General features: G+C 50.6%; 1 protein-coding gene across 7 annotated transcripts in view; it reads left to right on the forward strand.

Annotated features, from left to right (window-relative positions):
- Hivep3 (HIVEP zinc finger 3) overlaps nucleotides 1-18,202 on the forward strand; it is a 432,983-nt gene that overhangs the window by 380,948 nt on the left and 33,833 nt on the right. For all 7 annotated transcript variants that reach the window (XM_016005814.3, XM_042271805.2, XM_016005817.3 and 4 more), the window contains one exon: nucleotides 11,509-17,025. In XM_016005814.3, coding sequence (XP_015861300.3) covers nucleotides 12,043-17,025 — 4,983 coding nt within the window. In that variant the 5' untranslated portion in view covers nucleotides 11,509-12,042. The remainder of the gene's footprint in view (nucleotides 1-11,508; nucleotides 17,026-18,202) is intronic.

Raw genomic sequence — 18,202 nt, forward strand, 5'->3', positions numbered from 1 at the left:
CGTAACACCCTCTTTCTCACTAGGGGTCCACCTAACTGAGTCGCCTGCAAGATAAGAACAAAGCTAGGTCTCTAGCTCCCTACACTCACACAGCACTCCAGTTTCCCCTTGTTTCCTTGAAGTGATGTGAGGAGGTGGTGACGTGTCTGTCACTTCTACCTCAGTGTCCTCACCTGTGAAACAGAACCACTATCTACTGCGCAGACTTGAGGACCAAGTGTGCCTGAGTCACAGTGTACTGGCTCGCCTCAGCCAGCCCCTCTGTCACTGTCCCCGCAGCTCTGCCCTTTGTCATTCGGTAAAATCCATCCTTTCAACCACCAGGCTTTTTCCAGCAGGCTGTTTATTTTCTCCTGGTTTTTCGTGGGCCTGCTGTAATGGAGGAACCAGGCTTATGCTGTGGTCCATCCCACTTAGCATTTGGAATCATTCATTCATTCATTTACTCACTTGTTCATAATGCAATGCACAACCAGCAGCCTGTGCTCAGGGAAAACAAAGAGAGAGTTCCCACTGTGTTCATCTTTGGCCCCAGGCCCTACCCGCAGCCTGTGGCCTTCTGCCAGGGTGGAATTTTCAAAAAATCACTTGGCTTGAGTGGAGAAGGGATGTGTGGACTGCAGGGGTTTATTTATTTATTTTTTTAACAGCCTCAGAAAAGTGTACAGGACCCCAGCCTCCTGCCCTGTGAAGACAGAACAGGAGCTTGGAAGGACAGTTGAGACCTGCTCCTGGAGGGCATGGCCTATCCCCAAGGGCTTTTAGAATTCAGAAGTTGTCAAAACAGGAAGATCTGGGTCAGGGCCTGAAGTGAGAATTCCTGACCCAAAAATAAGGTTGGAATTCAGTATTTATTGAGATTAACTGAACTCCCGTGGCCCTCAAGGAACTGGCCTGGCTGTGTCCTGACCCATGGAATCCTCTACAAGTCTATGTTTGGAGACAGCAGGTCACTCAGGTGTGAGGCCTGAGGTACCACCTTATTGGCCGTCAGTATCCTGTCTCTAGGCTGCCCCCACGCCAGGTTTTCAGGTGTTGATCTTCTTGTCTGTCCCTGGCCTCTCCACAGTGTCCCCTTTAAGAGGATGGATGGGAGCTTCCACTCTCCACCCTGGAAAACTCCTGTCAGCCACCAGCTTCAATCCTGTCCTCACAGATTCATCCACCCTTTGATAGACGCCATCTGTGTGTCTACAAAGCATGAGGGTCATGAATGAGATGGGCTCCTTGTGCTGAAAGAACTCACCTCGAAGGGAGAGAAAAGCCTGTGAACAAATAAGTTTCCACCCTGTGAGAAGCAAGAGAGAGGGGCTTTGTGTCCGGGAGCAGAGATGCCAGCAGCTCAGGGCAGCTCAGGGCAGCTCAGTGGAGAACGTGAGTGTGGGAACGTGTGTTCCCCTGAGGCTTCTAGGAAACAGAACCAATAGAATAGGGAAACAGAGACACACCCACTCATACACACACACACACACACACACACACACACACACACACACACACACACACACATCATGTAGATAAACCTTGGCATTGGCAGCGGGACTGATAAGAAAATAAATTGTAGCCTGTGACAAAAGAAGCAAATGGGAAGCCCCTGAGATGATAACGGCACCAACCATGCCAGACACTGTGGTGGTGAGCACTTGAGACAGAGTCCTCCAAACAGTACTGGAAGGGAGGGAGAGAGAGAGTGGGAGAGATGGAGGGAGGGAGGGAGAGAAAGAGGATGAAACTGAGATTGACATTAAGGAGTTGGCTCTTATAGTTGAGATTTGGCAAGTCCACAGTCTGTAGCGGGCCCCAGGAGGCCCCACAGGGTACAAGGGCAGCCTGCCAGCAGTCACTTACTCCTCTAGAGAAGCCAGTCTTTTTCTATTAGGATCACCAATTGATTCATAAGGCCCACCCACATGATAGAAGGTATTCTGTTTTGTGCAAAGTCTATGGATTTAAATGTTATTCTCTCCTGAAAAATAACTTCACAGAATCTTTTAGAATAATGTTTGATCAAATATCTAGGACCATGACCTAACCAAGTTGACCTATGAGACTAACTAGCAGCTGGATAGGAAAGACATTGGGGAGTTTGCCACATGGATCCAGGAAGGGCATGTCAGCCAATGGGATCAGCTTATGTTGGGAGAACTCTAAGATTTACACAGACTGGAAGAGAGAATGGAGAGAGGTATTAGAGATACAGCCCCCTGGAAGAGACCTTGAGAATCAGGTTGTCAGGTCTGCCTAAAATAAGCCTTACAGAGTCCTAAACTGAGGAATCATTGGGAATCAGGTATGCCTTGAACAGCTTCTAGAGCAGTGGTTCTCAACCTATGGGACCCGACCCCTTTGGCAATCTCTATCTCCAAAAATATTTACAGTTTATAACAATAGCAAAATTATGTTATGTTTTGGGGGTCACCACAACATGAGGAACTGTTATTAAAGGTTTGCAGCATTAGGAAGGTTGAACACCACTGGTGTAGAGCATGTGATGGAAACGCTTCTCCTGGGATATTCAGTGTAGACAACACACTGACTCTCAGTTCCTGTGGCTGACAGAGGATGGGACTGACTGATAGGCTTCCTCCAAAGGCTGTCCCTGAGACAGAAAGGGGAAGACCAACCTGTCAGGTATCTACACAAAAGCCTGAGGTACCGTGAGCAGTCTGATCACTGATGCTATTCATGGACCATCAGGCTACCAGGAGAACAGTGACCCTAATGTGGGAGCATCAGGTGTGCGGTGAGGTAGACACGACAGAGTCCCGAGATGATGCCTCTCCATTAGAAGTCTGCCCTGACTACCAGAACCCCAGGTTCTCCCTGGGAATTACCATGATGAGCTAAAAAGGTATTTCTGAGAGAATGACATCATGATAGCTCTGAAAACAAGATAGGAAGCCTCCCATGGGCCATAAATATGCTAAGTCTTAAGAAAATAGGATACACATGAAATGTGTAAATAGAATCAGAGCCAAAAACATCACACCCAGGATCCAGACATCTAAGTGATTTTCATCCCAGAAATGCCAAGCAGAGTTCATGCTGAATACCAACAAGGCAAAGAGCTGGACTGCCTGCCATGCTCCTCTCTTCAGAAAGCCTACAGAGAGGCACCTCCCACTCTCCATACAGTAATCCCATTAGACAGAGAGTTTAATCCCACACAGCAAAGTCTCAAGACCCGTCTGAGAGGCCAGGGGTCAGCTTCACCCACTCCAGCAGGTAGTGCCAAAAACTAAAAGAAAAAAAATTGAATAAGAAAAATTGAAGGCCCAAATGGAAAGGCATCACATGTTCATGGACTGGAATAATTAATGCTATTAAATTACCATACTGTTCAAAGCAATCTACAGATTTAGTGTAGACCCTATAAAAATACTAACACCTTTTACAGAAAGATTAAAAAACAATTTTATAATACGAAGAACCACAAAACCCCTATGAATAACTAAATCCTGAGGAAGAATTAAAAAACTGGAAACATCACACCTCTCAGTTGCAAAATATATTACAAAGCTACAGTAATCAAAGCAGTATGGTATTGGGCATATAGACCAGTGGAACAGAATAAAAATAAAGCCACACATTACGGTCAACTGTCTTTCAACAAGAGCACCAAGAATACACATTGTAGGTGTGGGATGGGATATCCACATATGGAAGAATGAAACTGGGTCCTTGCTTACACCACACCTGTAAAAACAACTCAGTGGACTAAAGACTTAAATGTAAAACCTAAAGTTGGGTCTCATACTTCACAGCATATATGGACTGGCTGTTAAGATAAGCTCCTTCTTGCTACTATTAAAATCATTGCTAGTTGGGGGGCTCGGGATATGACTCAGTGGGTAAAATGCTGTGTCACAAACCTGAGTTTAGATTTCCAGCACATGTGCACACACGCGCATGCATGCACACACACACACACACACACACACACACACACACACACACACACAAATACATACATGCACATGTGAAGACCAGAGGACCACTTATAAGAGTCACTTTTTCTCTTGTATCATGTGGATACAAGGGATCAAACTTAAGTTATCAGGCTTGGCAGCAAGTGCCTTTACCCACTGAGCCATCCCACCAGCCCCATGATTCTGTGTTTAATCTTTTGCCTCTCTGTTTTCCATATAGGCTGAATCATTCATTCCGAATAGTGCAAAGCAATTTCAAAGTTCCTCTGCATTCTTGTCAACACTTTTTATGTGTATGGTATGTATGCATGTACATGTGTTCACATGCAGGTGGGCACAGGTGTATGGGCAGGTATATGTACATGTAGAGGCCTGAGGCTGATTCCGGGTGCCTTTCTTGATCACTCCCACTGTGTGTATTGAGTCACAATCTCCCACTCGAACCCAGAGCTTGCATATTGGGCTAGTCTAGCTAGCCCCGGCTTGCTCTGGGGGTCTTTTATCTCTACCTCCTGAGGTCTGGCATTCCATGCAGCCTGCCTGACATCATCCAGGTGCTGGGGACCTGAACTCAGCAGGCACTTTACCCACAGAGACCCTTCACACTCTTCCTTTCTTTCTTGATAGGGGCATTGCTGACTAACATGAGTGAGAAGGCACTGCACTCTGGCTTGAATTCCTTTCCTCTAATGTCAGGCATCTTTTTGTGAGCTTATTGGTCATTTTTGATCTTCAGGGAAATGTCTGTTGGAGTTGATGTGCTTGCCTTTGTTGTTACTGGATCGTCGGCACTCTTCATATGTGCCTGGTATTGGGTCTTTGTCAGGGATATAACTGCAAACATTTTCTCATTCTATCGGCTTTTCCACCCACCTCTGTTGGTTTGACCTTTGACATACAGGCATTACTGACCTTGATGTCATCCAGTTTAATCTTTCCTGTGTTTGCTTTGTGATGTGCTTTTTAAAATTTCCAGTTCCAATATCCTGTGTGTTTTCTTCTATGAGTTTTATAGTTTTAGCTTTTGTGGTGAGGTCTCGTTTCCATTTGGGCTTAACTTTGGCCATTTTCAGTTGGGCTGGCCCTGTGCTGAGAAGATCCATCTTGAGGTGGAGCAGATAAAGAAAGTAGTGTGTTGCAGAGCAATCATGAATGCACACCACTGCTAGGACAGTGATGGCCACCTGCCACCCAGGAGGGAAGGCAGAGACTGTAGGCAGTGCCCTCGTTCACTGCGGGCATGCGCAGTCACCATCAGTGATCTGCCTTCCTCGTACACTTATAGAATGTGCGTTTCTGTGTGTGTGCACCCACCTGCATGCCTCTGTGTGTGTGTATGTGTGTGTGTGTGCATGTGCATGTGTCTGCTTCCATGTTGTATGTATGTGTGTGCGTGTGTGTGGTAAATGTTGCCATATGTTCTTTCCTTAATTAAAAAAAAAGATTGCATTTATCTGTCTACTGTGTGTATATGTGTGGGCACATGTGTGCCATGGCACATATGTGAGTATCAGAGGACAATTTGTGGATGTCGGGTCTCTCCTTCCACCATCGGATTCCAGAAACTGACCTCAGGTCATTGGCAGCAAGCACCCTTACCCACTGAGCCGTCTTACCACCTGCCCTGCCGTAGTTTGCTCTATATGCTGTCCTTCATGGTAGACAGAAGAACCCTGACTACCTACCTAGGCAGCTTGTGGGTGGGTGTGCCCTTTGAACCCCTGTCACTTAAACAAAATGTGGTCAAAAGACAGCTGGAGGCCTGCTGGAAGCTGACAGGCATGCAGGCTTGTGGAATCCAGGTCTGTTCCAGGCAGCGATCCTGGCGCAGAGCAGTGGCCAGAAGACACGCGTCTGACCCAGTCTCCTGACTGGCTCTCTCTTTCCCCAGGGTCTCCTCGCTAGCACTTCCTGGCTCATTGAAGATAAAATAGGTCGACCTAAGTTCACAAATGCCCACTGAGTTCTCTCAGATGTCCAGACATCACTTTGGATGCTTCTGGAAAAGGCGGATATAAATAAATGACAAGCCAGGAGGGTGGTGTGCTAACTAGATAGATAACAATGGGCTGCCTAGTCTGCGAATTAGCCCCAGGCATTGGGCTTCACCAGGCCCCTGCTGAGACAGCTGCTGAACCAGTGCTGGCTCCTTTTCGGCGTCACAGGAGCAAGACATCAGTGTGGTAGACACTTTCCCAGGTAAAAGACAGCACAAAGGAGTTCTTAACAAGGCCAGCCCTCAGGGCGGGAAGAAAGGCTGCTGGCAGTGGTAAGCTTTGCCCTCCATTAGAGCTGGGACTCAGAGATGAGCCCAGTCTGCAAGGCTGTGTGACCCAGGCCCCGCAGGGTCTCCACTGCAGAAGACACCAGGTGGCCCTGACTCAGCTGTGGGCTCTGCTGCTAGGAAGTTTTGTGATTTGTACCTCCGTTTCCTAATATATAAGACAGGCTTGCAAAGGCCGCTTGGCAGCGGGGTTGTCGTGAAGAAGAGATGAGCTAGTTTACTCAGATCCCTAAGAACAGTCCTGGCATGAACAGGGATTCGAAGCCCAGTCCAGACCCAGAACCTGGGTGTGTGCCATCACCACCTCTTATCACTGCACCAGTATCCTAGGGTGACCTACGCAGGACAGCACACTCTGGCTTTATCCTTGCTGCGTAATGGCTGTGAATCTTGTTCCTGGTTTCTCTGTGGATGTCACCAGAGACTTCAACCTCTCTGGTTTTAGTAGTTTCACCTTGGTCCCTGGGTCTCACAGGAAGGCAGATCTCAACCAGACACAACCCACTAGGCTTTCCCACACTCCCCTCTGTACAAATAGGTTGTGGTGTTTGATCAGTGCTCAGAAATCAAAAGCCCTCTCTCTAGATCTCAGAATTACCTGAGAGGTGAACTTAAAAATAATAATAAGAAGAAGAGTCAGAGATAGTTGTCGAAGGGAAATGGTTTGAGTGTCCCTGGTAGTGAGAAGCCCCTTCCCCCGTGTGTTATTACAGGGACAAACGTAGCCCAAGTGACTGAGGTTAATGATTACTAAGTTTTGCTTATTATAACACAACACCTGAGCTAAAGCGGTAAAGAGAAAAGGTCTCTTTTGTTCATCCTTTGGGGGGCTGACCTCACTCTGATCCAGCTTCCTTCTGCGGCTCCCTGACCACATCACTCCCAGTCTCCAGGCTGACAGCCTCGTGTCTGCCCCATCTAGCTGCCATCTGACCTCGTAAGGGCGGCACCATACTCAAGTCTTGCCCACACACAAGTGTGTGAACACAAACACCACACAGACATCTTTAGGGGACACTGATAATACGGTGTCGTGAAGCCTCAATACTTACTGCTCACATCCTGTCCAGCCTGTGGTCTTGAGTCCTGGATTCCCATCTATTCAAAGTGGAAAGGTTCGCTTTGCTGGCAATTTGAGATCAGCATGCTTTATTGACTAGCAGTAGAATCTGTGGCCACACTTTGGTATACTGGGGGTGGGAGGTGTTAATTACTAGCAAAGGACCTTGTCAGACCCTCTGAGTCTAGGCTGAAGTTTACATAACAGCTCCCAGGGCATGAAGTTCCTGCCTTCACCTCACTTCAACCTCATCTCACTTGGGCAGTTGCCTAGCACCTCAGCCTAGAGCCTGAAGTGGGTCCCAGCTAGTGTCCTGACAATGATAGTGGCCTAGCTGGCCTGACAGGGCCCAGTTCCTGGCTCCCCCAGCCTCAGGGTGCCCCCTTCAGGTTCGGGCCATGTCATTGTAGAACTAGATTTCAAAGGAGAGTTCCAACTTATCTTCAGGCTTCAGGCCACCTTGCCTTGAACCTGTTGGAGTCTCTGTTACATGCTTTTCCCTGAGACCTTGATGGCTCTAGCCCCAGGGAGCTCCGACTGCTTTCTTGTTAAATTGTTTCCATAGTCAAGCCTATGGAAGTTTCCAGAATGGGAGCTGATTGGCCTGCTTTATTAACCAATTAGCTGTTGAAAACCAGCTTCTCCTCATGGTTGTCAGTTGGCTTCTGAGGGACCGTGGCCTCAGGGGCAAATGACATGAACCCTGTGGCTATTCTGTGACCATCTGTAAAGGACATCTGTCTTCTCCATGGCTTGAAAGGGAGCCCTGAAACTCTGGGCCATTGTTCTGGAGATTTATCTGGTGTTCTCATTAATTATCTGTAAAGTGACCTTTTCTCTGTCACTTCAGATATGCTCAGAACCAAGGCAAGTGGGAAAGAGATGTTTTTCACATGTCTAGGTCACAAGGGTCAGCTAGGTCCTACTAAAGAGTAACCAACACCTGCTCACATCACATCTGAATTTGACATGATCCAAGACTGATCCAAGACCTTCAGTCCCCACTGCCCTCCCAATGCCCTGGCAACAATTACCTGCACCTGCCCTACAGTGTGGTAGAACAGGACACAGGGGGACTGGCCCTGAGGTTGGAGGCCCTGAGTAGCCATGGCTGGTTGGCCCCATCATAGTCCAGGGGCCCTGAATGCAGAGTAAAGGTGTGACCTGGAGCCTCAGAGGTCCTGACTCTGTACCCCGGGACCCTAAAAAACCTCTAGGAAGGAACCAGGCCCAGCCCCGATGTGGGCTAGTTAATGACCTAGGCAGGCAATGTAGTCCCAATGAGTAACCTGATGGCCCAATAGTCATCTCTTTCCCTCAGCATCCTATCTTCTCTCTCCCTGGCCCTGAGAATCACACCAGACCCCAACCACCTCCCCTACCTGTCCCTGGATAGTGCTGAGGCTAAATGGAAGGAAACCACAGTACCAGACAATGTGTGTTCCTCTGCCAACTGGCACCCCCCTCACCTGTGGGGTCTCCATCCATTGGAAGAAGCAATGTTTATCACCAGTTTGAGTTTACAGGTCCTTGTACCAAAGGATAGAGAGGCAGAAATAAGAATAAATCCACTACCACCACGTAGCACGCAGAGGTCTTTCCACACCTCCCAGAAAGACACAATGAACAAGGCTGGAAGGCCCAGCCCAGAGAGCAATTTTCCCCTGTAAGGTATACGACACACCCCTCCTCCGACATTAGACATTAGAAGCACTTCTGTCTCCCTTCACTCCGATAAGAAAAGCAGGGCAGTGACACCAGGATAGGGCCCAACCTTAGCCAGACACCCCACTTCCCCCTCCAGCAGCACAGTGAAGTTCAGACAGAAGCAGAAAAACCAGGGCTGCATTCAGACTCTACACACCCCACATGTTCCTTGCTGCAGATACAGTGGTGTCCTGCAGACCAACAGGGAGCCCTAGGCTTCAGTGCCCATTCCTCACGAGAGCCACAGGGAACGTTACTGAGGTGGGGACAAGCCTGGCACTGCCACTAAATTGTGTGGCTCTTAGGACAAACTCTGTGCTCTTTGCATCCCATGGTCCCCTCATCTCTAGAACTCTGCTGCTTAAGCTAGAGATTTAAGTCCTTGAAAAATACCCCTTACTGAGTTTGGTCTTCCATTGGCAAAACCTGCATTTGCTAAAAGGATATCGTTGAAGGCAGAGATGACCTTCATCATTTCCTGCCCCTGACTAAAGTGTCACATGAAAAGGGTATATCCTAGCAGCCCTTGGGTTCTTGCAAGGAACTTAGCTCTCTCTTCCTCCATGGCTTCCTTTCTATACTAGATCACATTTCCCTTTTCTCCATGACTGCCAGGAAGCACATATGAAAACGTGCAGCTGAACTATAGAAATTCTGTAAGCATTTATGACTGGCTCGACAAAACTCTTTTACCCCACCAACCCTAACTTGCTGCTCCCATTTATATTTTCTTGGTTCCAATTTGTTATTGTGGTTATTATTTAATTATAGGTTATTATAATTACCTTACACTCTTTGCAGAATAAAGATGTCGAAAACACAAAAGAAGTAAATTTACAAGATGTAATGTTCAGCTAAAAGAAAGTCATCTGCCTCCCACAGCAAAAGCCAGGCCCTAACTGCTGGCATTTGACAGGAGGTTGAGCCTTGCTGAATTGTTCATCCTCTGTGGAAGTGTAGTGTGTGAGTTCTTCAAGTCTCTGCCTGGGGAAGGAGGGAACCTGGGTCAGGATACCAGGGGCAAGGAACACTTACCCAAGACAGAAGCAGAGAAATCCTCACAGGAGGATGAGGTGGACAACACAGAAGAAAGGCACCATGGGTAAACTGCCTCAGAGGCCTGGGTCAGGTGCTGCCATTGTCTTTTAGAATCTGAGACCTTGCAGGGCACAGATGAATCCCTATACTCTGGAAGCTAAGGCAGAAGGGTTATAATTTCAAGGCCAGCCTGGGCTACATAGCAAGATCCTGTTTCAAAAACAAATCCAGGGCTGGGATGTGGCTCAGTGGTCAATGGTGCTTCCCTAGCATGTGCAAAGCCCTAGAACTGATCCCCAGCACCACCAAAAGCAAAAACCAAACAAGCAAAGAAGAGCCTGGGCCTTCAGTAAGCCGCCTGCCCTGGGTGGACCACAGTTTGCTCATCTGGAAAGATAGGAAGGTGTGTGAGATGAAGTCACAGTGACCTCTAGCTCTGAAATCTGACTTCATCCCTAGAAGGAAGGACTCTGAGAATCCTTCTGAACCCAGGGAAGCTGGACTATCCAACATCCAGCTAGCCTCAAGAGCACATACACCTGGGAAGTCTACCTAGACCTGCAAGCCATTTACCTCCCAACTTGACAAGGACCTCCATTCTGACCTACATCTAGGGCTTCCTTTGCACACTTGGGTAACAGGAAAAGGCTGCAAAGTACTAGGTAGTGGTGGCACACACCTTTAATGCTAGCACTTGGGAGGCAGAGGTTGGCACATCTCTGAGTTTGTGGCCAATCTGGTCTATAGAGTAAGTTCCAGGACAAGAGCTACACACTCTGTCTCGAAAAACCAAACAAAAACAAAAACAAACAAACAAAAAAAGACTGCAAACCTGGAGAAACCTTCTGGAAGATTCCTCATTTCCTGGAGAGTGTTCTGATCAATCTGGTAGTCACAGCCAGCTTGGAGTGCTCCCATGGGCCATGCCCCATCCTTCACTGCTTTGCCCAAAAACATGATAGGGAGTGAGTGATACTTCTCAAGGCCATGCATATCTAGGGCCAGGAAAACTAATGGTTAACAGTCTATCCCTTGGAAAGCTCATCCCGGCATCCTCAGGCTCTTCCTGTGCCCTACCCCTCCAGGACCATCTCTCTCCCTCCTCGGCAGCATCCTTGTCCATTTCTTCATGGCACTCTGCTGCAGGCCACAGGAGCAGTCCAGACAGGACCTGCTGTTATCCTTATTCCAGATTCACAGCAGAGGCTTGGCAGGCCCAGGCTCACCGGAACTGGGCTGCAGGGCAGGGATGGGGGCCCAGGCCTCTAGCCCCCAGTAACCCCACAAGACCAATGTCAGAAGTACTGGTTCTGTGGAGGCAGGGGTGCAGGATGACCACAGGGAGCTGGGCGTTCTACATCCTGCTGGAATGTCTGTGGCTAATGTTTAGGGAGTCTTAGCCAGCTTTAACCCTGCACCTTGTTTGCCCAACCTGTGGACAGCCCCAGTAAATCTCTTTCCTTTGTTGTGTGTATTTTTTTTTCCCATAGAAGACCGTGATTTCTCCTCTGAACCTGTTAATCTCCAATACAGAACTCAAGGGGAGAAGAGGCCAGAGCTGAGCTGCCCTAGCATCCCAGTGTGGCACCTCTCCAGCCAGGACCAGAGATGACAGGACAGATGTCTCCAACCTTCAGCTGTTCACACAGCACACAGGGGACTCATGGGAGCCACTTGTCACTGCCAATCAAACCCACTCAATGGCAATACTGACATCTTTCATGCTGTTTTCAAGACAGACACTCAGGCAGAAAATGCCAGTGTGCTTCCTGTCTGCAGAGTAGAGGGCCATGCCACACCAATATGAGCAGTGTGGACCCCAGGATCTGCTCTGAGTCCACTTGCAGCCACTGACACTTGGAGAGAAAAAAAAAAAAAAGCCCAACCCCCAAAGCCATCGTGGGGTTGGCTTCCACAGCTCTTGTCCAATGTGGCCAAAGCTAAACACCTCGGGACTCTTGGATTATTCATAAATGCGACCCGCCCCAAACTCCCTGAGTAGCATCTGAAGTCTCGTGAAGGTCATGGATCCGGAACAAAGTGTCAAGTGCACCAAGAAGGCTGATGGAAGTCCCCGGAAGCGGCTGACCAAAGGAGAAGCCATTCAGACTAGTGTTTCTTCCAGCGTCCCGTATCCAGGCAGCAGCACCAATGCTCCCTCAGAGAGTGCCACCCAGGAGCTCCTAACCCCGCAGCCTTTCTCGGGCCCCTCGGTGGTTCTTAGAGAAGGCTCTCAGGAGAAAACCGGCCAGCAGCAGAAGCCTCCCCGGAGGCCCTCCATCGAGGCCTCAGTCCACATCTCACAGTTTCCACAGCACCCTCTGACACCAGCATTCATGTCCCCTGGCAAACCAGAGCATCTCCTAGAGGGGTCTACGTGGCAGCTGGTTGACCCCATGAGACCTGGACCCTCAGGCTCCTTTGTGGCCCCTGGGCTGCATCCGCAGGGCCAGCTCATCCCATCCCATGCTTCCATCCTTCCTCCCGAGGACCTGCCTGGCATCCCTAAGGTCTTTGTGCCCCGTCCCTCCCAGGTCTCCCTGAAGCCCACAGAAGAGGCACATAAGAAAGAGAGGAAACCACAGAAGCCAGGGAAGTATATCTGCCAGTACTGCAGCCGGCCCTGTGCCAAGCCCAGTGTGCTCCAGAAGCACATTCGCTCCCACACGGGCGAGAGGCCCTACCCCTGTGGCCCCTGTGGCTTCTCCTTCAAAACCAAGAGTAACCTTTATAAGCACAGGAAGTCCCATGCCCACCGCATCAAAGCCGGTCTGGCTTCCGGCTCCGGCAGTGAGATGTACCCACCTGGGCTGGAGATGGAGAGGATCCCTGGGGAAGAGTTCGAGGAGCCTACCGAAGGAGAAAGCACAGACTCCGAGGAGGAAACCGGTACCACATCAGGTCCCCCCACAGAGGTTCTCCCCAAATCTAAGCACCCCCTGCTCTCCAGTGGCTTATACAGCTCCGGGAGCCACAGTTCCAGCCAGGAACGCTGCTCCCTGTCCCAGTCAAGCACTGCACCATCGCTTGAGGACCCCACCCCGTTTGCAGAAGCCTCATCGGAGCATCCCCTGACCCATAAACCCGAAGACACACACACCATCAAGCAGAAGCTGGCGCTCCGCCTGAGTGAGAGGAAGAAGCTGATTGAGGAGCAGACGTTCCTGAGCCCAGGGAGCAAAGGCAGCACGGAGTCTGGGTACTTCTCACGCTCTGAGAGCGCCGAGCAGCAGGTCAGCCCCCCTAACACCAATGCCAAGTCCTACGCAGAGATCATCTTTGGCAAGTGTGGGCGGATCGGGCAGCGGACTTCCATGCTGGCACCCACCTCCACCCAGCCCCTACTGCCCCTGTCCGCTGAAGACAAGCCCAGCTTGGTGCCCCTGTCTGTACCCCGGACACAGGTGATCGAACACATCACAAAGCTCATCACCATCAATGAGGCTGTGGTGGACACCAGTGAGATTGACAGTGTGAAGCCCAGGAGGAGTTCTCTGACCAGGCGCAGCAGCGTGGAGTCCCCGAAATCCAGCCTCTACCGGGAGTCACTATCATCCCATGGGGAGAAGACAAAGCCGGAACAATCGCTGTTGAGCCTCCAGCACCCGCCCAGCTCCACGCACCCTGTGCCTCTCCTGAGAAGCCACTCAATGCCTTCCGCAGCCTGCACCATCAGCACCCCCCACCATACCTTCCGGGGGAGCTACTCCTTCGACGACCACATTGCTGACCCCGAAACCCCCAGCCGCAGCAGTCCCATGTTTACCTCCCACCCGCGGATGCTGAAACGCCAGCCAGCCATTGAACTACCTTTGGGAGGTGAGTACAGTTCCGAGGAGCCTGGACCAAGCAGCAAAGACCCCACCTCCAAGCCCTCTGACGACCCAGAATCCAAGGAAAGCGACCTTACCAAAAAGACCAAGAAGGGGCTGAAAACAAAAGGCGTGAGCTATGAATGTACCATCTGTGGTGCTCGGTACAAAAAGAGAGATAACTATGAAGCTCATAAGAAGTACTACTGCTCTGAGCTCCAAATCACAAAAGTCCACTCTGCAGGTGCTCATGAAGTGGAAAAGACTCAGGCTGAGCCTGAGCCCTGGTCCCAGATGATGCATTATAAACTAGGGGCCACCTTGGAACTCACTCCATTGAGAAAAAGACGGAAGGAGAAGAGCCTTGGGGATGAGGAGGAGCCACCTGCCTTTGGCAGCCCTGGCCCATCAGACCCAGCTCGTGTCCTTCCCTTGGAGTCCACCAAGTCACCAGCAGAACCAAGCAAATCAGTTCCCTCCTTAGAGGGACCCACGAGCTTCCAGCCAAGGACTCCCAAGCCAGGGACTGGATCAGAACCAGGGAAGGAGAAGAGAAAAATGTCCAAAGAAATTTCTGTCATCCAGCACACCAGCTCCTTTGAGAAGTCTGACCCTCTGGAGCAGCCGAGCAGCCTGGAAGAAGAAAAGCCCGTGGCCCAGTTCTCATCCCCACCACCTGCCCCCCATGGACGCTCAGCTCACTCCCTGCAGCCGAGGTTGGTCCGCCAGCCCAACATTCAGGTTCCAGAGATCCTGGTGACAGAAGAGCCCGACAGGCCGGACACGGAGCCCGAGCCACCCCCAAAGGAGCCCGAGAAGACAGAGGAATTCCAGTGGCCCCAGCGCAGCCAGACGCTGGCACAGCTCCCAGCAGAGAAGCTGCCACCCAAGAAAAAGAGACTCCGCTTGGCCGAGATGGCACAGTCCTCGGGGGAGTCCAGCTTTGAGTCTTCCGTGCCTCTGTCTCGAAGCCCAAGCCAGGAGAGCAGCATCTCTCTGAGTGGTTCCAGCCGCTCGGCTTCCTTCGACAGGGAGGATCACGGAAAAGCTGACGCCCCTGGGCCCTCGTCAGACACTCGCTCCAAACCCCTGGGCACCCACATGCTGACTGTCCCCAGCCACCACCCACACGCCCGAGAGATGCGGAGGTCAGCTTCAGAGCAGAGCCCCAACGTGCCCCACTCCTCACACATGACTGAGACCCGAAGCAAATCCTTTGACTATGGCAGCTTGTCCCCGACAGGACCCTCTGTAACAGTGCCTGCAGCTCCGCCGCCCCCAGCCGCTCCACCAGAAAGAAGAAAATGCTTTCTGGTGAGACAGGCCTCCCTCAGCAGACCCCCAGAAGCAGAGCTGGAGGCCACCCCCAAGGGGAAACCAGAGAGCAGCGAGGAGCCCTCAGCCAGCAAGCCTCCCACCAAAAGCTCCGTGCCCCAGATCTCCGTGACTACCGTACAAGGGGGGCCCTCAGAAGGCAAGAGCCAGATACAGGACCGGCCCCCGCTGAGGTCCAGCCCACCCTTCACAGAAGCCCTGCAAGTGTTCCGACCTCCTGGCACCCAGCCGCCCCCACCGGTCTCCCTCTTCTCCTTGCAGCACCTCTTGCCTCAGGAGCCAGAACAGTCCTCTGAGTTCTTCCCCACTCAGGCAATGGCCAGCCTCCTCCCCTCGCCGTACTCCATGCCCCCCCTCGCACCTTCCTTGTTCCAAACTCCACTACTTCCGCTGCAGCCGACTGTGCTACACCCCAGCCAGCTCCATCTCCCCCAGCTCCTGCCTCACCCTGCAGACATCCCCTTCCGGCAGCCCCCTTCCTTCCTCCCCATGCCGTGCCCTGCCTCCTCAGCCCTCTCTGGATATTTCCTGCCTCTGCAATCCCAGTTTGCATTGCAGCTCCCTGGTGAACTAGAAAGCCACTTGCCCCCAGTCAAAACCAGCCTGGCCCCTCTGGCAACAGGACCTTCTGGCCCCTCCAGCAGCACAGAATATAGCAGTGACATCCAGCTGCCCCCTGTGACTCCCCCAGCTACCTCCCCAGCTCCCACATCAGCCCCAACATTGGCCCTGCCTGCCTGTCCAGATGCTATGGTGTCACTGGTCGTTCCCGTCCGCATCCAGACCCACATGCCGTCCTACGGGAGTGCCATGTACACCACCTTGTCTCAGATCTTGGTCACACAGTCTCCAGGCAGCTCAGCAAGTATGGCTCTTACCAAGTATGAGGAACCTTCCTCCAAAGGGATGACTGTGTGGGGGGCTGATGTATATGAGGCTGGGCCTGGACCATCTAGCATAAGCAAGGAGCAAAGCAGAGGTTTCCAGACACCATATCTGAGAGTGCCTGAGAGGAAAGGCACATCACTGTCCTCGGAGGGTACCCTGAGCCTGGAGGGGTGCTCATCCACAGCCGGTGGAAGCAAGCGTGTCCTCTCTCCCGCTGGCAGTCTTGAACTTACCATGGAAACCCAGCAGCAGAAAAGAGTAAAAGAGGAGGAGGCTTCCAAGGCAGATGAGAAACTGGAGCTGGTGAGCACCTGCAGTGTGGTGCTGACCGGTACAGAGGACAGGAAGAGGACAGAGAAGCCCTATGCGGGCAGCCAAGGCCAGAGCAGGAGGGAGGCAGAAACACTGTCCAGCTTGCCTTCAGATCCATCCGACCCAAAAGAGCTTTCTCCCCTCTCTCATCCCACATTGCCCCATGGGACAGCCCCAGGCTCAGAAGCTTTGAAAGAATATGCTCAACCATCTAGCAAAGCTCACCGAAGAGGGCTGCCTCCACTGAGTATAAAGAAAGAAGATCCAAAGGAACAGCCTGACCTCCCTCCCCTGGCACCCCCTAGCTCTCTGCCTCTGTCAGACACTTCCCCCAAACCAGCCAAATTGCAAGAAGGTACGGACTCAAAGAAGGTACTGCAGTTCCCCAGCCTCCACACGACCACTAATGTCAGTTGGTGCTATTTAAACTACATTAAGCCAAATCACATCCAGCATGCAGATAGGAGGTCCTCTGTTTACGCTGGTTGGTGCATAAGTTTGTACAACCCCAACCTTCCAGGGGTTTCCACTAAAGCTGCTTTGTCCCTTCTGAGATCTAAGCAGAAAGTGAGCAAAGAGACATACACCATGGCCACAGCTCCGCATCCTGAGGCAGGAAGGCTGGTGCCATCCAGCTCCCGAAAGCCCCGCATGACAGAGGTAAGTTCAGCCTTGTTCTAGTCATCGTGTCAAAGTTTGTGTTGAGCTTTTAAAGCCACATTGTCTTCTTCCTAAGTTTGTAGAATTAAAGCCAGCTTTGAGGGGCGGGACAGATTTTTCTCTCTGGGAGTTGTGACCTTATAAGGAAATATGTTCATTGAGTTTCTCTGCTCTTGTGTTCCTAACATAATTGGAATAATGTAATCAGGAAAGTCTCCCTACTTTCCCACAAGATTCCACTGTACTGTAGAAAGTTTAGTCTCAGCAAGTTAAAGAGCAATTCCACAAAGGATATAGTTGGGAAGTTTTATTGGTAGGATGCTTCTGCCAGTTTTAGAACTTTATTCCAGCCCTTTCCCATGGGAGTTCTCCCTTGCCCTACTAGTCTCTTTAAACTTTTCTTATTGTATCCGTGTCTGCTGTTTTTATCCTTCACATTCGATACAAAACACTCCTGAAACGTTCCCTTTCCTGTAAGATGGCAGCTGGAACTGGGCTGCAGTGCACCTCTCCACCTGTAGGAGGCAGTGACACTCCACAGTTTGAGCCATCTGTGCTACAGAGTAGCAGTAGGCTCTCAATGCAGCTCATATTTATTCCTTCATTGCCTCTGACCTGGACTACTTCAAGAGCTATGAAATAAAGTTTCCCAGCTAATTTAACAAGTTTGAAATTCAACAATTTCAATTTGTGTAAGAACACAACACTTTACACAGACAAGGCTATGCCGTGACCTGTGCTGGCCTAGTGTGACAAAACACCCCTACACAAGCAGCTTAAGGGAGAAAACATTTATTTTGGTTTATAGTTTCAGAATGACACAATTCATTGTGGCAGGAAAGGCATATGGAAGCTACCTGGTTGCAATGCCTCCATATTCAGATAGCAGAGAATGAATAAGAAGTAGAGCCAGGCTATAAATTTCTCAAGGTCCTTCCCACAACCAGGTCCTTCTCACATCCTCCAGTAAGGGTCCACCTCCTAAAGGTTAACAACCTTCCCAGACAACATCACCAGCTGATATGGGGACCTTTCACATTCAAACCATATATGGAATTTGTAGAGTGACCAGTGGTCTTGTTTGGTGCCAAGCCCTGTTCTGGACCCTGGGACCTAGTCACTGCTCACCTCCCCATGTAAAGCAGCATCACCTCCATTCTACAAATGAGGGAACCTG

The sequence above is a fragment of the Peromyscus maniculatus genome, chromosome 2, assembly GCF_049852395.1.
Source record: "Peromyscus maniculatus bairdii isolate BWxNUB_F1_BW_parent chromosome 2, HU_Pman_BW_mat_3.1, whole genome shotgun sequence".
NCBI classification, from domain to species: Eukaryota; Metazoa; Chordata; class Mammalia; order Rodentia; family Cricetidae; genus Peromyscus; species Peromyscus maniculatus.